This window comes from Pangasianodon hypophthalmus, chromosome 11, assembly GCF_027358585.1.
Source record: "Pangasianodon hypophthalmus isolate fPanHyp1 chromosome 11, fPanHyp1.pri, whole genome shotgun sequence".
Lineage (NCBI taxonomy): Eukaryota > Metazoa > Chordata > Actinopteri > Siluriformes > Pangasiidae > Pangasianodon > Pangasianodon hypophthalmus.
Window position 1 is genome coordinate 5,892,313 of NC_069720.1, and position 22,091 is coordinate 5,914,403.

General features: G+C 38.2%; 1 protein-coding gene across 1 annotated transcript; it reads left to right on the forward strand.

Annotated features, from left to right (window-relative positions):
• Window positions 1-220: 220 nt before the first annotated feature.
• tdrd3 (tudor domain containing 3) lies at window positions 221-21,678 on the forward strand. Its single transcript, XM_026930843.3, has 14 exons — window positions 221-427; window positions 2,125-2,215; window positions 3,905-3,970; window positions 5,432-5,592; window positions 11,860-12,001; window positions 12,327-12,398; window positions 12,537-12,686; window positions 14,592-14,741; window positions 16,208-16,379; window positions 16,545-16,667; window positions 17,158-18,053; window positions 18,787-18,912; window positions 19,115-19,237; window positions 21,386-21,678. Exons 1-13 carry the CDS (start codon window positions 390-392, stop codon window positions 19,229-19,231), a joined length of 2,304 nt encoding a protein of 767 aa, XP_026786644.1. The 5' UTR covers window positions 221-389; the 3' UTR covers window positions 19,232-19,237; window positions 21,386-21,678.
• Window positions 21,679-22,091: the final 413 nt, after the last annotated feature.

The following is a 22,091-nucleotide window of genomic DNA, read 5'->3' on the forward strand; positions in this document are numbered from 1 at the left end:
AAAGAAAAATTGCAAAAGAAAAATGAATTAAAAAAAAGTTGCAAAGGAAAAATTACTAAAAAAAAATACAAAATAAAATTTTCTGTATGTAATATATTTATTTTTGCTGATTTTCATGCTGTGGACTTGACCGTAGTGCATTACCTAGTGAGTAATTTAAGCCCTATGTAGTGCACTTTGCATTGAGCAGGCTTTGAACAGGCTCCGTGACGGAACCGGAAGAGTTCACCTTTGACCTCTGACGTTACAGAAGTTTAGGAGTCGCATCTGTTCTTGTAGAGTAGGTTTGTTATTGAACAGTTAGCGAACGTCATTACGGTAAATAATGACAAAACAGCAACTTAGATAGACTGTTGGCTTTCACAGGACATTTTATTACGAGCTGGAAGATGATGGAGCTGAGCTCAGCGCTCACTAAAGAAGGCTGGTGAGTATTTACAACAAGCTAGCTGTTGTTAGCAAAAAAAAAAAAATGATAGCAACTCAGATTAGCGCGCTGTTGTCATAGCGGCACCCGTAATACGGGAAATCCCGCCTCCTGTGCGAGGATTGGTTATAAGTTTGTGCTCGCGCGTGTCTAATTGGTGGACCGTTTATGAGTATGAGGTTAGCCAATCCTGGCACAGGAAGTGGGATAGTGCTATCCAATCAGAGCTCGGCGGCGGAATACGGATGGGAAGAAAACAGATGGTTAACGTTAGCTAGCTGCGTAATGCTACACAAGGCTTCAAACGACGTTAATAAATGAATCACTAGCTGAATGAGAGAAGCAGTGGGAGCATTAATATATATCATTAATCTATGAGAACCACAACTAGCTGAGTAAAGTGGTAGTTTAAATAAGCTAGTCTAGCGTGCTAGCTAGCACGCTAATCTTAGCTAGTAGTTAGCAACGTCAGCTGGTTTATTGCTGCTATTATTGATACACCGGCTGTTACTGGTTATCTAGCCGTATTTTGGCAGACGTCAGTTCTGGTGCACGTGTAGTTTATTATCTGAAATTACTTTCTTTGTTTTTATTATTTCAATTTTTCAATAATATAAAACCAATCAGATAATTGTTGGTTGCATAAGTATTCACCCCCACCGTATCAATATTGGCTGCAATTACAGCTGCAAGTCTCCTGTGATATGTCTCTATCAGCTTTGCACATCATGATCCTGATATTTTTTGCCCGTTTTTCTCAGCAAAAGTGCCTAATCTCTGCCAGATTGGACAGAGTCCGCTGGCAAACATTACTTGTCAAGTCAGACTAACGTCTGGGCTTTGACTGGGCTCTTCTAATACATTCAGCTTCTTGCTTTTGACTCACTCCAGTGCTTTGGAAGTATGCTTAGAGACAGTGTTGTGTTGGAAGGTGAATCTTCACTTCAGTCCCAAGTCTCTTTCAATTCTCTTGGAACAAATATTCTTCTAGGATTGCTCCATCCATCATTCCAACAACATGATGCTACCACCCTCGTGCTTCACAGTGGGGATGGTGTTTTTGGAGTGATGAGCTGTGTTGCATTTCCTCTTCTGTTCCAAGACCAAGAAGTTCAGTTTGAGACCAGAGCAGCTTTTCCATATGTCTGCTGAGTCTTCCAACAGGACTTCGTATGCCTTTTTTCAGTAATAAACACAGCTCTGTGGAGAGGTTATGGTTTTTCTTCTCAACAGCTTCTCTCAGCTGAGCCGTGGATCTCTCATGCTCCCTCAGAGATGCCCTTGCTGTCTCTGATTTTGGTGGATGGCCTCTTCTAGGCAGAGCCATATTGTTTTCAGTTTTTATAATGGATTTATTGTGACTCTCATGTTCAAAGTTTGCAATTTTTTTAAAATAATCACATTGTGATACTTTTCCACAACTTTATCCCAGACTTCTTTTGACAGTTCCCTGATAGCTATATTGACTATAATAGCTAGGTACTCACTGTTGTTATGGAAACATAAGTGGCTGCTATTATCACATGACCTACTTTACATCTGATACCGATACCGGATATAGGGTCAGTGTTTTCTCTACTAAATATTACACGCTTACAAAGAAGAAGGCTCTAAAAAAGTTAAATATATCTCACATGAATGCACTGTTCAGTGAATTGTTCTTCTGATTAACAGATTTCTGTCATTCTTTCTATCAGGTATCTCACAGATGAAGGAATAGACGAGTGCAAAAGCTCTTCAGAGAAAGAGAAGGCAGTACTCAATGACATCATCAACGTAGCATTGAATGTAAGTCTGTATGTGTAGGAAAAGTCCTTAATGTCTAATCTGCCTTACTGTAGAGTCAGTAACACTCCAGTCACGATTCAGTTTGATTCACGATTTGATTCGACTCAATTCTCAGAATATGTTGAACAAAATTTGAATGAAGAAAAATTCTCACTGAAAAGACTCCTTTTATTTCTGAATCATAAACAGTGCATAACAATGTGCATTTTTTTTGTCTGTATAAAGCTAAATAAATCAAGAATTGCACAGAACAGAGGTTTAATATTGTAAACAAAATGTACTACAGGTTCACCATATCTTAAAAAATAAATAAATAAATCCATAAATTCGTCCAAAAAATTGATTGAATAAACAAAAAGTTTCAAATCTGGGTGAAAATTATCGATGGAAACGTAATGAGCACCTGAAGTGTCATTTAACCAGAAATAGAGCTCCAGGGTCGGCTAAAATGTCCACGTTTGGCACCACTGGTGTTCAAACTGTTCAGTTGCATTAAATGCATAATTAATAGGATTCTGATTTCTTTCTGGCATTGCTATGCATTGTTACACCCCTAATAGTTTCACACTCTCAGTGAATAGTTTCACAGTTAAAGGTTGTTAAGCAGTAATTCTTGAAAGTGTAATAAAAAAATGTTGTCAACATGACTAGGCAGAAGATTGCAGACAGTCCAGGTAGTTAAGCTGCATGAACTACAATGGTTCATGTCATAGCTTGGAAATCACTATAGACTTATTTATTAAAAAAACAGCAGATTTTTATTATGAATTAAACTTTTCCGAGAAGTAAGTGCACACAGTGGAAAAGTCAGTTCTAATTAAATATATCTCATTGAAAAATTAAAAGAACCAGTGACGTTCAAATATGCAAATACGGAACTAAGAAACTGAGACTTTCATCGTGTGCAAATCTGGATTTTGTTATGTTATAAAAGTAGAAATGTGTGTTTCTGAGTCTTTTCTTTGCTATATAATAACTGACCTGTCAGAAAATGTTCATTTTAACTTGGTACGCATTCACAAAGTAAGGAATAAAATGCTTGCTGTGGTATGAAAGGAATAAAAACACTTCAGGACGTGCTATTATAGGAAAATAATCAACTTCAGCGTGGAAACAGTGTCGGGCTCCTGTATTTTCCTGTAACAGCACGTCCTGAAGTGTTTTTGTTCCTCTTATACCAGAGAAATTTCTCAATGATTACAATAGTTTATTAATTAAAGAACAACACGTCATACTTTTTTATCCATTTATAGTTACATTTAATGTTGTGGAACATCCCCAGAACATGTTAGTTCTTGTTCTCACTTATAAACATAAAAGTCTTTCCTTCACCAAACTTTTTTTTTTTTTTTTTCTCTCTGTCTTGAAGCTAATAAGACAAAAACATGTTGTCATGTTACCGAGTCTTTTTCCTGAAGACTTGCCAATTGTTACAAAGCACTGGCACTGGAGACTCATTCCATAAATAACTCTCCTTACAGAAAACTTCATCATATCAATGATATGTTTCAACATAACAAGATAAGCGACATTCTTTTAATAATTCAGAAGTTCTGTGGTATAATTAGTAGTAAAATATTTCAAGGCACACTAATCACGAAGTCTGTGATGTTTATGTGACGTCATCTTGTCATAAAAGATTAATGATCGAAACAGATAAACATGGATTGTTATGCTTCTCCATTACAGACTGATCTGAGAACTATTGGAAAAGGTTTTCTACCTGCTGATATCAACAGTGGCAGAGTGGAGGAGGTAATTTTACTTAACTGTGTGTGAGTGTGTAAGTGACTGAGAGGGTATGTGAGTCCACGTGTGTTTGCAGTATTATTCCGGCACTTTCGCAGAGTGGCCACTGGATGTCCCTGTAGGAAGGTAGATGAGATATCGTGGGAATTCGTATTTGTTTTAAACAGTCATTTTTCTTTCCTCCTTCCCTGACGGAGTGAAATTGTAGGAAATGCGCGACCGCCCTCGGATCATGTTCACTCACTCCCTGTAGAAGTTATGAGGAGACCTTGCCAGATGTCTGGCCAAGAGAGGGATATTTGTACAGGGAATGCTGTTTGTAATGGTACAGTCTGCTCAGTCACCCAATCCTAATCCAGCCAGGCTTTTCTGGGAGGCGTCAGAGTAAAAAAATAAAAGGTCCTGAGATGGGTTTCACAAATTTCTGGGAAGTCCTGCAAGAAGAATTGAACAATATTTCTGCGGAATACTTGGAAAGAAAGTAGTATACAGAAAAGAGAGTGTTTGTGCAGCAGTTAGAGTTGTCAGGATCATTTATTGACACAAATAATTCATTGTGCTATCGATTTTTCTTTAGACTAACCCTGTTTAGTTTATGATTTGTTAAGTAATCACTTAAACCGGAAATGAAAATAAACCCATGGGTGTGAGAATGCGGTTGTTGATGATTTGCCAAACTGTTATCACATTCCCAAAGCTCACATTCCTGATTTCAAGCCAACTGAGTGCAACTTTACACTTAAAAAAATGAGTCAGGTTACATAAACATATGACTGCAATTTTCTGCATGAGGAATAAAACACTCAGAGGTGTGCTATTAAAGGAAAATAATTAATAATTAATTAAATACTGTTACCACTCTGAAGATTATTTTTTTCCATTAACGGCATGTCCTGAAGAGTTTTATTCCTCTCATATCAGTTTGCTAATGATTACATTTTCTGTTTGCTAAACAGTGATGATGTACTTTCTACACATTTAACATTATGGAATGTCCACAAAACAGATCGGTTCCTGTTATGACTTAGTCTCTCTTTTTTCCTTCTCTTGAAGACTTTCCCATGGTGGAAAACCTACTGACTGTTATGAAGCACTGACACTGGAGACTCCTTTCATAAATGTTAAATAACTGTCTTCTTACAGAAAACTGTATCATATCAACAATTATACATCTTTTTTAAATAGTAATACATTAGATTTGAATGAACTGTTACTATAGAAATGACAACACATTAGAATGAGTGCATTAATATTAACCTGTGATTTGAATTACAGCTGCCAATACTAGCCAAGCTGCAGTTAAAAAAAAACAAAAAAACACTCAGATGTGAGAATACATCAGCGTTATGGTATAGTCAGTGTTAATTAACTTCTTCAGTTTTGCAGCTTGTCTAGATAAATCATAGTTGTTCCAGGTTAGGATATTTGTAATGATTCTTTCTTAACCTTCTCATTGTTTTTTGCCAGTTGAAGGGCCCGTGTGTCCTCCAGGTGCTGAAGGTACGCAATGTCGCCGCCCCAAAAGAACACGAGGAGTCTCAGGCTGCTCCCAGGATGCTCCGCCTCCAGATGACTGACGGACAGACCACATGCGCAGGGCTGGAGTTTAAACATCTGTCAAAAATAAGGTAAAACCTTCACAGATGGTATGAAATACACTGCACATTGTAATGGCTGTCCACGTCCACAGTACTTAACACTGCTGTTAATTTAACTTCATCTTTAGTTCATTAGTATTATTTGTAGATTCTGTGCTAAATTTATGGTTAAAAGGAAGAAAAATCCTCATCAAAATGCGGTTTTGAAAGAATGTTGATTAAATTTTTTTCTGGCACATATTTCTGAACTGTATGTGGTGGGCAGGGCCTTACTGGGAGTTGGCGATGGTGATGTCAGATAACTCTGTGTAAAAATCAGAATTAGCAATACGCTTACATCAGCTACCTGCTTTACTGCAACCACTGAAAGGGAAATAAAATTTTTAAAAATAGAAAGTCATACATCTTGTAAAACAAGCATTGTTATCTTTATTCAAGAGCTATCAGTGTAGCTGGACTACATCAAGATAATCGTAATCTTCACCCTAAACATCTACAGTGCAATGCATAAGTATTCACCCCCTTAGAATCTTCTTCTCACCGCTTTTCCATAAAGCCCTGCTTTGTGATGTGTAGAGACGGTGGTTGTCCTGTGAACAGCTTCTTCTTCAGAGCTCCCCGTGGCCTCTTGGTTGCTTCTCTGACTAATCCCCTTTTTACCTGGTCACTGAGCTAGGCAGAGTCACGTGTGTGCTGGTTTTTTTTTTGTTTGTTGTATTTTTAATCTTGGCTCGACGGAATTTTCAAAGTTTGGAATAATTTTTATAGCCGAACCCCGATTAATACTTTTCCAGAACTTTGTCCTGGACTTGTTATGATAACCTCTTGGTTATCAGCACATTCCAGGAACAGGTGTATTTATATTAAGGTCACATGACACTTAATTGCACCCAACTAGACTCCATTTAAATAATTATGTGACTTCTGAGGGCAGCTGGTTGCACCAGAACTAATCTAGGGGTTTTGTAGTGACAGGGGTGAATACTTACGCAATCACTTCTTGTACTTTTTTTTTTAATGTGTAGATAATTTTGCAAAATATGTTCATATTTTCCACCACTTCAGTATTATGGGATATACTGTGTAGATTTAATGACATATAATTTCTAGGCTAGTTTGGGGGTCTCATGCTAGACACTGTACATCTAGTTCTATAAGAGCAGAACTCTGAGTAATGCATCTACACTCATTGTAGTATGTCATTGTGACTACAGGCAGGTAAATGCGAGGACAGCGAAGCTCATTTTAAACCAGACATGTGGACTATTTGAATTCTGCATTGTAGCAGTGCCTAAAGGAGAAAAGCACCAATAAAGCTTGTGCAGTCATATCTTATTCTTCCCACTTTCGTGTTTTGAATGCCGTAGCCCTAGACATATGTACACAATACATCAGCAAAGAAAGTGCTGCATAAAAATCCCTATTCATCATTCCTGCTTTCTTTTCTGGGATTGTGGACATGTTATGTGTGTTGCCATGGAGATGACCCTGACAGTCTTTATGCTGTTTGAATGAATTTATGGATATACAGTATTTCTCAAGCCTACCACTAGCGAATACTTACTAAGTGATGGGTTTTTATAACCACAAAGACATATGTTTTGACTAAGGCTTTAAATCAATTTCAAATTTACCAATTTACCATTTCCTCTCTTGTGTAATTAATTTGATGATGTCATTAATCATATAGGAAATTAAAAAGCTATTAAGCACATAAAACCAATGTCATGTAGTCATGACTTTTACATGTGCAAAGCGATTAAAAGATAATTAGCTCAATTATATCCACAGGACAGACTCAATGGAAGACAAGAAGAAGCCTTTATCTGTCACATATACTGTGCATTACAGCGCAGGAAGCTGAGGTCAGAGCGCAGGGTCTGCCATTATACTGCGGCCCTGAAGCAGATAGGGTTAAGGACCTTTGCTCAAGGGCCCAACACTGGCAACTTAGAGGAGAACTCGGGTTGAACCCTCGACCTTCTGATCAGTAACTCAGAGTCTTTAACCACTGACCCACCACTGTGGCTTGGGAGAGATTAAATAAATACATTAGCTTAGGACTGATAATTAGACTTAACTGACTGATGTACTGCATCAGCCTTCATCACTCATACAAATCACTGAGCGCTGAAGTACAGTTGAAACTAAAAGAAGGGCCCTCATGATTGCCGTAGACCTGACGAATGACATGTAACTGCAGTAAAGCTGTGATTTTTACACGATGAGGGATTGAAACAAATCCAAAGTTTTTCAGGCACTGCAGAAAAAAATGATTTCTGTTATCTGCAATATGCAAATCACATAGTTTTATTGTATTTATATTGTAAAAGATTATCTTGACCAATCCTGGAGGGTCGGAATAAATGAACGTTGTAACTTTTAAAACAATTTGTAATGGTCGCTAAAAGAAAGTGGAACCTAAACATGCGCTTTTATATTCAGTTCAGTCAAAGGGTGCCAATAATTTTGGAGCGCAACCTGGTCGCAAAGGCTACAACATGAGTCTATAAACACAGTGCACTCAAAATATGCTCCTTATATATAAACCTGTGTAGCATTCATGCAAACGCAGTACGCTCCAAAAATAATGGCACCCTTTGTGGAAAGAAGCAAGCTGATTGTATAAAAAGAATAATGATAAATTATGGCAAGTTTGAAAAAAAATAATAATTCTGGTCAAATTAATGCACACTTCTCGTTAACCGTGGCCAGTGTTCACTAGTCTATTTTAATACGGTTGAGTGAAAACGTTTACATCCCCTTAGAAGACATACAAGTTTAATTTATTGTAATGAGATATTTAGTGTTGCAGGTTGGTAACAGTAATTTTGCTTCATCACACCACCCCATAATTGACTATTTTTCTATAACAGCACATTTGGAAGTTTTTTTTTTTTATCCATTGCTTATCTCATGGTTGTGCTCTCATTTTACACAAGATTTTTGTCATTGAGTATTAAAATGACTTCTAAGGCAGTATGGTCAAACAGTTTTGTTTAGTCATAGCTGCCGGGTGTTTAAACATCAGTGAGGTTTGTCTGGAAATAATGATAAATTATAGATCTTAAAATATAGCTCTGTTGCCTGATGTTTCGATGCTTGGTTTTTTACAGACAGAGGTGGAAAATTCTGCTTCAGGGTCAACCTTGTTATTCAGTTCTGTGTAGTCTCATGTAGCTCTGTGTTGTTTTATGTACCACCATGGTCCTGGAGGAATGTTGTTTCGTTTCACTGTGTACTGTACCAGCTGTATATGGTTGAAATGACAATAAAGCCACTTGAACTTGAGATCTCAATAGATACAAGTACAGTTTCACAGAAAGAAATCATAGATCAGCATGCAAGACCTGTTTGTGTTCGCGAGCTGCCTAACACAGATGACGGTGACCCTCTGGCCTCTCCTTGCTTTGCTTTCGTTTAACTCGTTTCACCCCTTTTCCACTAGACAATCTTCTTCCATTCCTCCGTCTTATTTACTGCTGCGTCCTGGCACCAGCCGGCGGCGTGGCTCTGTTCCAGCCGGTACAGGTGGAGACTAGAGCACTGCGCTGCCACGCTTGTCTGAGGAACAGACTTCTCTTTATGCATGCACTCCTCCTCTCTCACTCTCCATCCATCCCTCTGTCCCTCCTCAGGGCCAGGAGATAATACATCCTACTGTTCTCCTCCCCAGTGTTATAGCTGGCCTCTTTTTTCAGAGACGCTGGTAAAGCTAGGAGGGATTTTTTTTTTGCGCTGTGAATTTAATTGAACTCATACTCCGAACATCTACGATCCACAACTCATAACAGTGCATTTTGCCTAGTTAATTTCCTTTTTTTTTTTTTTTTCAGGGAATGCGAACTGGGTTGCAAAATTAGGAATAATTTTCGTATGTTGATGACAATCTAACGATTCAAGAATACACACAGGATTAACCTTTATCAATTTCATAAATCATTTGCAGGAGAATTTACAATTTATTCGTCTGGACTCCAGATTTCCTTGTATTGTAAAGTTAAGAACGTTTTATCTGCGAGAGTGAGTGCAATGTGCAATGTGATGCGTTCTCTGCCATTTAACAGTCATTTTTGTGCTGCATCTGTGCAGGCTTAGAAATAAAATAACTAAACAGCACAAACCCTCTGTTCTTTTGATGGAACAAATGCTGTTTTGGAGTGATCTGGAGTTTGACAGTGTGCTGACTGTAATCCCAGGGCATAGTTTAAATGTAAAGGTATAGGTTTATTTTCTCAAAAAACACTTTTACAGCAAAAACAAGCACACATACTGTACATTCAGTATTCTTGCATTCAATGTATTTTGTGAAGGTGCCTGAAGATTTTGTAAAATCATCTGAAATACTGAGAATCATTGTGGTTGCTGTTTCACAGTGCTGTTATGTAGCAGGTAAACCAAGCAGACCAGTCAGACCCACTTCCTTCACACTGTCTTTTGGTTTCGTTTCTGTGCCGCAGCTGGAAATGGCCGAGAGGAAGATGGCTCTAATTGGAGCGCTAGTGTCACGCATCAGAGACTCAAATCCTGCCCCAGTCCTCGCATCTAACGAACGCATTCAGAAGAGCTCGACCTGATCGTAGAGCAGACCAGTCGAGTCGGGGGGTGGGATGGGGGGATTGAGTGGATATTAGCATGAGTGCTTTCATAAGTGCACCGTGTCATACTGAAATTTAACAGGGAGATCCATTTGAGGAAATGTGCTAACATTTTTTGGCATAATCACTACTCCCCATCTCGTCTGGCTTATGGCTTATTGGTATGCTTGTGAGGGGGAAATTGAGTTTCTCTCTCTCGCTCTCTCTCTCTCAGTCTCTCTCTCTTCGATAAGTTCACTTTAATTAAAATTTGACTGCTGGCTTCGAATCTAAACTTGCACAGCTGATGTGAAATTTGGAAAGGGGGTTGGGGGGGGGGTGGGGGTTGGTTTACTTTTTAGAACAGGCAGTAAAAGAAAATGCAGGTTGGATCTGGCATCTAAATGTGTGTTTGTTGCCTCTTTTTGGTAATGAATTACCCTTATTTTTCCACAAAGGGTGCCAGTAATTCTGGAACGCACTGAGGTTGCAAAGAATGCAACATAGCTCTTTAAACGCAATGCACTCAAAATAGGCCGCTTGTCTGCATTGTGTTTATAAACCGGTGATGCATTCTTTGCAACCACAGTGTGCTCCAGAATTATTGGCACCCTTTGTGAAAACAAGCATGCCTTAAATGATATTTTGAGCTTAATCATTTGGAGATGCTATATAGCTTTCTTTGAATACTGTAGTACTGTAGTTTCCAAACCCATTTCGTAAACTGTGAACAATCGGCACCCTTATTGTTAATATATAATGAAGCTCCATGTCCTTTGGAGAGAATAACAGCAATGAGTCCCTTCCTGTGATGTCTAACAAGGTTAGAGTCTCTCCTCTATGCACAACATTTCAAACTCCTTTATATTCTTACATTTGTGCATGTGGACGTTCTCTGTTCATAATGTTCATAATGTTCTTGAGTAAGAGTTGAGGAGCTGCATTTCTTTGTGCTTCACTCAGGAAAAGCCTGAGACGTTTCAAAGCAGCTTGATGTTATAATGGAGGTGGCATCACTACTTGTTTTTGAAACTAGACAACCAAGGGGGCAGTGTGCTCTGGCAAATTTTCAACTCTTCCAAACATTTTAAAATGTCCTTATTACAGGTTCCTGAGTGGCGCAACAAAAATAAGTCGCAAGTTCGAATCCCTACGATGTGACCTGTGGCTGGAAGTCCAAGAGAGTGAAATTGGCTGTCCTCTGTGGGGCTTTCTCTCTCTCTCTCTCTCTCTCTCTCTCTCTCTCTCTCTCTCTCTCCTGTCAATCAGAGTGATGCTAGCCAATCGTGGGCACTCATCTGTGAAATCATGTATGCGACAGAGGGCAGATAGTGCTTTCTTCCGAGTGTCCATTACCTGACTTGTGCAGGTCGAAACCTCACTTGTCTTTTTTGTCTAGAGTGTTCTTTAGTTTTCTCCATACCGATGGATGAGAGAGATTTTTAATGTGTGCGCCTTAATGGTTGCACACCAAGGAAACAGGAAATGGTCAGAGTTCCTAGGCACTGAGAGCAATTTAAAAATATTTTTTCAAGGACTACACTGTTGGCATTTAATTATAATTATTCTTTAGAGGTGTTGGTCATTTTTATCACCTGTTTTGAGAGGAAAAAACTTTATATTGTCTAATTTGCATTTTATGCAATTATTTTTACTCCAGTAAATCCGAGTCTAACGACCATGTAGCTGAGATTTGCTGTGATTTGCGTTCTGCTTGCAGTCTGAACACTCCACCTGGAACCAAAGTGAAACTCCTGGGCACGGTCCCAGTGAAAAATGGCTTTCTGCTGTTAGACGATTGCAAGATCGCAGTCCTTGGGGGCGAGGTGGATCACCTGATTGAGAAATGGGAGCTGCAAAGGGTGAGCCTCTTGAGAAAAGTGTCAGACTGTATGAGTAATATGAGTAATAAATAATACAATTTTTTTTGGTAGTAGTTATATGCACAGAACAGGGCATGCTGCATTGTATATTCATTCATTCTCAATTCACTTAATTAATTAAGAGATAAAACACTTGGGGGCATGCTGTTACAGGAAAATAGGTGAAGCAGACTTACTGTTACTTCCCTGAAGTTATTTCTTGCTTCTCTAAATTTCTAAGTTTTTTTTTTAATGTACATTTCTAAAACCCGTTTTACAATGTTTTTTTTCTTAATTTTTTTAAATTTATTTATTTTTTAAACAGAGTCTTGCGAAGCACAGCAGAACTAATATAGGTGCAGAGGGTGGCCCACCTCCATTTGTACCCTTTGGACAGGTAAAATGAGGTTTTGAACTACATTTTTTAAAGACCGTGATTACAGGAATAATCTGAAGACACACAACCTTTTTTTTGGTTGCAGCCTATTTGATTATACACACCCCAAGACTCTTATCAGTGTTTTTCCGTCCACAGAAATGTGTGCGTAAGGACGAGGTGGACAGTAAGACGCTGGATCAGAAGAAAACCCTACAAAGCAGCAACGCTTCCAAAGCTACAAATGAAAACGACGAGTTTGAGAAGCAGAGGATTGCCGCTATTGCTGAAGTAGCCAAAAGCAAAGAGGTGGGAAAAGTTGAAAGTAATGATCATGGTGGAGAAAGTACAGAAAAATTATACTTAAGTGAAATTAGAGGGTGTTGTGTCATACTCATACTTAATTAAAAGTGAAAGTAATCAAAATTATACTTGCAGGAAAGTTAAAAAAAAAGTATTGCACTACACTTTACACTTTAATGTAGTATTTAAAAGTAAAAAGCAAATGATTTTAACTGAAATTAGATATCTGGTATATTTTTTCAGCATGGTCTTAAACAGATGCAAATCCATAATCATTTGCTCAACTTAAGTCGTATGAAAAGTAGCAAAGTTTGTAGGATGGGCATTAATATGAGCATTAAAAATACTAATGAAATATCAGTAGTTTTTTTTTTTTATAATTAGAGAAAACTCAGATTGGAAGCAGCTGACTAGATGTTAACATTTTGTACTCTGTGCAATCTTTATCTGTAACTTAAATATTGTGATTTTACACACACACACACACACACACACACACACACACACACATACATACATACATATATATATATATATATATATATATATATATATATATATATATATATATATATATATATATATATATATATATATATAATAATGTGTGTATATATGTATATATATATAATGCATTGATATGATATTTCCGTCTTATACTACAGCGCTGTTGAATTCTCAAATCTGATTGGTCAGAAGGTTGATTTAATATTCTATAACAGCAGACAAATCACAGCTCGTTCTAATACGTTATCATTTCTATGTATGGAAGGGCACATTTCTCCAGTGTCAGTGCTTTGTAATGGGAAAGTCTTCAGGAGACAGGAGCTTGTGCCATTTTTATTTTTGTCTTACTAACTTCACGAGAGAAAAGAGAGGCTGGTGACTGAACGACTATTTTAAACTGCTTTAACATAGTTGACAGCAGGAACTAACGTCCCATGAACATTCCACTAGATATAAATGGATAAAATGTAGGACGTGTCATTTATTAATAAATTAAAAGTTGTAATTAGGCAAATTGCTGTGGCTATAAAAGGAATAAAACACTTCAGTATGTGCTGTTATTGGAAAAAAATAAACAATTATGAAGTATCAGGCTGATTATTTTCCTATAACAGCATGCCTCAGCATTTTTTATTCTTTGCATATTGCCCACCCCTAAGGGGCGGAGTTAGTGTTTGTCCCCATTCTTATGGCTTCATCCATATGAATGTCAAGAAATCCAACCACACACGTGTTCATTTGAATTCATACAAATCAGATGAATATTATAGTTTTTTCATGGAAATATAATTGACTAAGAGAACAAGTATTAATTTTTGTGTTTTCACTTGGTTACATTAGAGCACTTCAGTGAGCACTGCTGTAGAGTTTCTAAAGCAGCAGTTAATTGCAGTGTCATTTAGATGAATATTTCATGCAGCCCCAAAGACTCGTTATTCTGACTTGTAGCTCTGACTTATGCTGACTGAAATCTTTTGGCAATGTGGAAATATGAAAACAGCTCTTTGGTCTAATTCATTTACTTGTTGAGATTTTTGCCACTTTTGCAGACAAAAACTTGTAAATGTAATAAGTAATTGGGTTGTCTAGTCGTATAATTTCAGCCCTAGGCTGTGAGTGAGCTTAATATTTCTCACACAGGACAAAAAAAATTGATTTGAAATGAATAATGAAAAATGTAATTTCCTATGTTAGGGAAATGAATGACTGTTCCACTGTGTGATCCATCACATATTTTTTATTATTATTTTTTTTTTAAGATATTAAAAGATCTATATGATGTTCTATACAGATCGGTGTGCTTGCTCTATCGAGAAATATTGCTTTAACATCCCTGGTCATCTGTTCCCGAATCTGCAACCATTTGATAAACATCTGTTGTGTTGTGTCTCTGCTTGTGTGCAGACACGGACGTTTGGTGGTGGAGGCAATGCAGGGAGCAACCTCGCCAATCCAGGTTCCACTTCCAAGAACCGAGACACGTACCAGAGAAAAAGAGAGGAGCGAGATAAGAGTGGAACTGAGAGCAAGCCAGAGGGAGCGTATCGAGAGCTGGTATGAGTTGGTATCACATTTATCTAAAAAAAAAAAAAAAAAGAAAAAAATGTATACCTTTGGTATGGTATATCATATTACATAACATAAGTTCAGGTTTGTTGAATGAGAATGGCTTCAGTGAGATAAAACTATCTCACTGAAGAGATAAGATGATGACTAGTCAGTGATATTCCTCCAGGGGATTGTTTCCCTCCCCTTTTTTTCTCAGGATGTGAAACTCTTTTGTAGGGCACGCTCGCAGTAGTTTTTAATTCATTCCCAATCAGCGTGTAGTGGCTGTGTTCAGAATGGCATACTAAGCATACAATTAATTATAAGCCCTGATTAAACAGAGTATGTACTATGTAGTGTAAAATACACACTTTATAGTGTAAAACATTTAGTATACAGTATGTAGTGTATAGTATAGAGCACACAGACATATATATCAGAACGCAGTATGCAGTATGTAATAGACAGTATACAGTAAACAGTATGTAGTATGCAGAACACACTATGTAGTACATCGTATTCAGTCCCAAAGATTCGTTATTTTGACTTGTAGCTCTGACTTGTGCTGTCTGAAATCTTTTGGCAATGTGGAAATATGAAAACAGCTCTTTGGTCTAATTCATTTACTTGTTGAGAATGGCATACTAAGCATACAATTAATTTTAAGCCCTGATTAAACAGAGTATGTACTATGTAGTGTAAAATACACACTTTATAGTGTAAAACATTTAGTATACAGTATGTAGTGTATAGTATAGAGCACACAGACATATATATCAGAACGCAGTATGTAGTATGCAGTATGTAATAGACAGTATATAGTAAACAGTACGTAGTATGCAGAACACACTATGTAGTACATCGTATTCAGTCCGCAGTTTGTGAGCAATGTGAATTTCCAGTACACCGAAGACACCCAGATTATATAATATTCAGGCTGAATTTTTACACTGTACAGCATGCAGCGTGGAGTACTTTGTATGAAGTCTAGACTACATAGAATGCAGGATGCACTAAGTATGTAGTATGCAGTACATAGTGCACTGTATTCAGTATGCAGTTTGTAAGGAAGGTTAAGTTCCAGTACACCAAAGACACCCAGATGATGAGCTTAAATTGAACGCTGTATGCAGTACACAGTATGCAGTGCATAATATATGTATTACGCAATAATGTAGTATGCAGTAGACTACGTAGTATGCAGTACGTAGTACACACAATAGAGTATGCATTATACAATATACAATATTCAATATGTAGTACACAGTTTGTTGTGAACAGAATTTGTGTGTAGTGTACTGCATCTCGCAAAACAATGTTTTCATTCAGTTTAAAAGATAAAAGTTTGTGAGTTTTTTGTGGTGCTTCAGAATAAAAGCTGAATACTCATAGCTGTTATGTATGTAGTATACTCTACATTGGAGCAGTATCCAATATACTGCCATGGCTTCATGTGTTCTATAAAATTCCAGGTGGACGAGAGGGCTCTAAGGGATATCATGGAGATGGGTTTCAGTAAAGAGGCAGCCAGGCAGGCACTGCTGGACAACAACAATAATGTGGAGGCAGCACTTAACTCCCTGCTTGCAGGAGCCAACCAGGCCAAAGCAGCCCCCGTGGAGCCGAGTCGCCCACCACCCAGAGGTAGAATCATCATACAGTTAGCCTCAGATAAGAGCATTCCATTTAAGCTAGTGCTCTAAGCTGCCTCACGTGGTATTTCTGGATATGTGGAATTTTATACCATGTCAGAGTCAAACTAATATGATTTTTTGGGTGGTGTGATAATGCTGGTCTTCTCTCTATCAGGCAAGGGCAGAGGGCGAGGAAGATCCAGGCAGGATGATGACGAGGATGGAGGAGCGAGACCTTCAGGGCCTAGCACACTCTTCGACTTCCTGGAGTCTAAAATGGGAGCATTCTCTATTGATGGTAAATGGAATGTGCGCTATTTGAGGGCAGTGAAACAGCCAGTGCAGTAACACCATATTTATGCCTTCGAGGTCTTTTATTTATTGTCTTTCCTACTGAGTCTTTCATACTGACTCTAGCTGCCGTTTTATCTGTTTTCATTTAAATATAAAAACTCTCTGATTATTTAAGTGTGTATATGTCTATATGGAATAATGTATATGCCTTTTCTGTTGGATAGCAATTTTGCCTCCAATATTAGAAAAAGGTGTGATTAAAGGATACTAGGGCTAAGGATTCTAGGTCATACGTAAGGAATAAAACTCTGCCTGTTGCTATGTACCGCATCCATTACTCTGCATAAGGCATGATTGCCCTTGACATATGTGCCGTGACACTTCTGATGGAAATGCCATTGTAGCCCATGTTTAACATGAATATGTGACATCTCTGGTAATGGGTTTTCTCTCTGAGCCACTTAAAAGTTTTACACTCTTAATTGAACCTCTAGAGACGAAGAAACAGCCACCACAGAAAGTGCAGGAGCATCCAAGCAGGACAAGCGTTCAAAATCCTGATCACATCCCCCGAGAAGCCTCTCAGAACAAGCAGCCTAGCCGAAATGAGGGACGGTCGCAGAGGAATGATCGACCCCCTCGCTTCCAGAGGGACAGCGATTTCCCCAAACCCAGCTTTGCTGAATCGTCTCTCCTAATCCCCTCACAGAATCAGAGCTGGAGCGACGGTGAGAAAAGAGGGAGAGGCGGAGTAGAGCAACGGAAAGACGAAAGGCGAGACACGAAGGGCGGACATGTGAACTCTACCTCTACAGGAAACCAGAGGTCAAAAGGTCAACAGGGTCAGTCTGCGAACTTTTATCAGGGCTCAAAACGGGACCGGGGTCTGAGAGAGCCGGACCATGCAGGTGGATCCGATCAATCTAAAAAGAACCAAGCAAACGGCCCACTAGGACCCAAACCATTAGAATCAGCTGCGATGGACAGACCCGAACCCCACAGCAAGAGGAAAGGCAGGCCAGACAGACCTAACTCCGCCCACTTCGATCGGGACACGACAGGCAACTGGAACTCTGTCCACGTTCCTGGGACGACGGACTCTACCGTTATACACGATGGGGGTCAGACGCACTTCATTAAAGGAGGCGGGAATCCAAACACACTTCTCCAAAATGGCGATTCGGAGCCCAGACGCACGGGTCCCATCAAACCACAGACTTCAGGCCCGCCTCAGAAGAACAACAGCTTTTATAACTCCGCCCCCAAGAAGAGGTCAGGACCGATAAAAGGTCACAGAGGGTCAGAGATGGGTTATCAAGCGGAGAGTGGTAACCATGGAAACTGGAAATCTGGAGACCAGTGCCTTGCACTTTACTGGGAGGACAACAAGGTCAGTGGAATGTCAGTTTAATGTCACGATACTATGATACATGATATGATAACATTTTATTTTAGTGCCTATGCTTAAGTGTGTTCAGAATCAGTATCATGATATCATGAGTATCATGAGTATTAAATCTTCATATTGACCAGCCCTAACATGAACCCGGCCCTTAGAACCCTACACAGATTTAGATCTAATAATTATTTCAAAAATGAAGCCTGAAATCAATCAGTAGCAAATAGAAGTAGAATGAGCATCAACATCTTTTTATTTAAATCACTGATATTGATATATAACCATCAAAATCTGAGGAACTTGTACTGTTAGTCTTCAGATTACCCAGAAAATCAGGTCATAATGCTTTGCTGAGATTCTGATTAGAAAACAAAAAGATTCATTCACTCCAAACATTTCAGTCTATTAACTGATTGACAGACTTCTGAAACTAAAGTTTTGTCAAATCTTTTTTTCCTAAAGCACATAATTGAAGGCAGGATGCCTTCCTGTCATTTGGCAATGACCCGCTGAAAGCCATAAAATGCAGGTTAATGGCATATAGAGTGAAATTTAAATGGCATATAGAGTGAAATTTAAAAACTCGAAATGGTTGTCTATATATGTGTCGCTTTTAAAATGATATAGTACTAGTTTGCTTGTTTCACCATTTAAATGTGTTTATATTCTCTCTATATTTTAACCTTTGTTAATCTTCTTCTTGTTGTCATTCCTCTGTTTGCAGTTCTATCGGGCCGTGATTGAGGCGGTGCATCCCTCAGGCTCTACAGCCGTGGTCGTGTTCAGTGACTACGGCAACTGCGAGGAGGTCCTGCTTCAAAATATCAAACCTGTACACATGGACACATGGGTGAGCACGTGGTGATGATTATGCACAGTCACACAGCTTCAAATGAAATACAGAGGTGTAAATGGAGCTGATCTGATTTACAGTCATGTGAATCTGATTCAGGTTCATTTGTGCATGCCCTGTCAGGCAGCTGTTGGCTGTTGGCAGCTGTTGATGTGCTAGCCTTAATGACTGTTATTAAACCTGTGTATCTTTTACACAGGACGAGGATGACATTTATTACGAGACTTCTCTGGAATTCCGACGGGGAGGAGACGGCCAGCCCAGACGCACTCGACCTACGCAGCAGTATTACCAGCCTCCCAGAGCAAGGGACTGATGTTTGGTGAGAACACACACACACACACACACACACACACACACACACACACACACACACACACACACACACACACACACACACACGAAAACAGCTGTCGGTGCACTTTGGAGCTCTCAAATTCCTAAAAATCGTTTCATCATTAAATTAAATTAAATGGTTTAATATGAATCAATGAACCTGACTTTTTTAAGCAAAGAAAACCACAAACTTTAATAAAAAAAACTTTAATATTCAGATTTGCTTTTATTTCTTTACACACAATAAATTTGACATCACTGATATTTAGTTACTCCTGAATCCTAAATGGCATCAAGTTCACTATATATGCACACTACATAGGGTATAACCTAATGGCATTGCAGAAACTATACTGTGTAGTGCTATTTGAATCTATACCTATATATAAAATGTCATTTTATTTACCTACAGAAAAACTGTAACTCCTGACTCTTGATAATTTCTGTTATAAATTACTTACTTGTAATCTTCTTGTTGTTTTTTTTTTTTTTGTTTTTTTTTTGTTTTTTTAAATGAATCAGCACATTTATGCATGATAATAAAGTGAAATTATAGCTACTGTAACAGCATTTATTAAGCATTTTTGTACGTCAAGCTACAGGGAAATTTTTCCAAGATGTTTTTTTTTTCCTTTAAATTTGTACGTATTTACATATTCTACAAACGGTGATAGATCTACTCCGAAACCTTACACTTGTATTACACTCCGCTATGCTACAGTGATACTTCTAACTCACAAACATGTGAACACAATATAACATTGTGTCTAAAATGACAGTGTTTCCTATTTATAGCAAACGTGTTGTCTTGTGCTTGTCTCTTTTATTCTATTTTAACACACTGTTTGATCAACAAATCAGAGCCTCTTATTAGCCATCATGCACTACACTTGCTAGGCTTTATATAACAATTTGAGGTTTTTAGGTTCACATCTCTAAGTACAGTAGTGAATTTTAAAGTGATAGCGTGGTGATGAAACAGTTTTATGTTCACGTTGTAGTTAATAAATAGTCGGATAATAATTCAGTTATTTTTGATGTCTCAAGTTTGTTCTTGCACTGGAGCTACATGAGTATTGTAGCTAACAAGTGAGGGAAGCTTATAGCCACCAGTTCGGCATTCATATCTAAGACTTCACACCTAAATAATCACACATTCGCGTTAAAAGTTCAGTAGCACCATTCGTGCATGAACAGTTTAATAAAGCTGCAGAACACAGTAAGTCTGTATGGAAAAATATATGAATATATAAATATGTAAATATAAAAATATTCAATATAATATATATAAAATATCTAAATCAACTTGGATCTTTATCGACAAACTTACTTCTAGCATTTCCTCCATAGTAATAAGACAAATGTAAAAATACAGCTTTTCTTTTTTTTTCTTTTTTTTTTTTGCCTTTCTATCCACAAAACAGCATTTTTGACCACCAGTATCAAGCAAACCACCTTTTTGAATCTGCTCTCTAAAAAGTGTTTTCACATTGTAGTGTGAAAAAGGGAAAAACTTAGCTTTTTGGGAAAAATGACAAATGGTTGTCATGTGATCTCGACAATTCCAAAATGGTGTCACTTATTTCGATGCCATTTTCTGTATTGTGTATTTCTGTTTTAATGTTTTATATAGTATATAAACAATGATGGGGCTTGCAAGAAAGCATGTTTTATGTTTAAATTCACAAAACAAATGAAAATGGTGGACATGACATAAAGGTCATGGGTCAGGCTCCCAGTGCACATGCCCAGCATGCTGTTTTCTATCAGGACACTTTTGTGAAAAGGAATGAGAGTGCAAGTGTGGCCGAAACATAACAGGCCTGAGTCTGGTGAAAATCCGACTTCAAGGTACAGCTACGACTGTCTTTTCGGCCATTTCTATAGACTCCCGTGTATCCAGCATCAGAAACCACATTAGCAAGTCTGTTTGAGAAACTGAACAACTTCACAAAGCTGTTTGATGTGAGCGTTTGATGATGTAAGTAAGTATTAGCTACATGAGCCTTGTAACTCCAAGTGCAAAATAAAAAAATTTAAAAAATCCTCATACACCCAAGTCATTGCTGCTGGAATATATTTGGGATGAGTAACATGTAAACAACGTAACAGCGGTATGTGTTTGTTCCCTCAGGCCCCCGTTGGGAAGGTACATGGGCGATCAACGACCCGATCTCGTTTGAAACTACGGATTGAGATAAATCAACCGAAACACGCTGGCGGAAGACGAACTCCGTCCTCTCTCTGTCTCTATCTCTGTGAAGTGTAGAAGAAGAGAGCTGAAAGGGCTTGCTGCACTAGCTGCATCCACACACACACACACACACACGTGTGTTAATGTGATAATGTGATAATGCAAAGGCTGCTGTATGTGTTAACGGTTTTTATCGTATGTGGTTATAATAATACAATGCAACCATATTTCTTCAGCGTCGTCTGTGTCTTATTATACATAATGCACATCATTTCAGTGAAGGTATGAAATAGTAATTTTTTCACCTGACAATGTGGAATGGTTGTGCCTGTTAACAGTTCTCTGTTCTACAGCGACACGTTGTCCCTGTACAAGTACATGTACTGAATTTGGGTACTTTTCCTGCTCAGGTAGCAGGTGTACCAAATAAGGAGATATGGGTGGAGCTAGAAACGTTGCAGACATTTACATTTACATTTATGGCATTTGGCAGACGCCCTTATCCAGAGCGACTTACAATAGTGACCATTGATTGGCCAAACACAATGATCACGGAATCATCTTACATCCAGCAAAGTTCAGTAGTGTAATAACTGATGCTACGTTTTCCTTATTGCTTATATTAAGAGTGATTTTACGTAAAAAT

Bases quoted from the DNA above. Each gene is read 5' to 3' on its own strand.
- tdrd3 (XM_026930843.3), top strand. From the start codon at position 390: ATGATGGAGCTGAGCTCAGCGCTCACTAAAGAAGGCTG. The intron at 2,216-3,904 runs GTAAGTCTGTAT...TCTCCATTACAG, and splicing joins TCATCAACGTAGCATTGAAT to ACTGATCTGAGAACTATTGG. The intron at 18,913-19,114 runs GTGAGCACGTGG...TCTTTTACACAG, and splicing joins CTGTACACATGGACACATGG to GACGAGGATGACATTTATTA.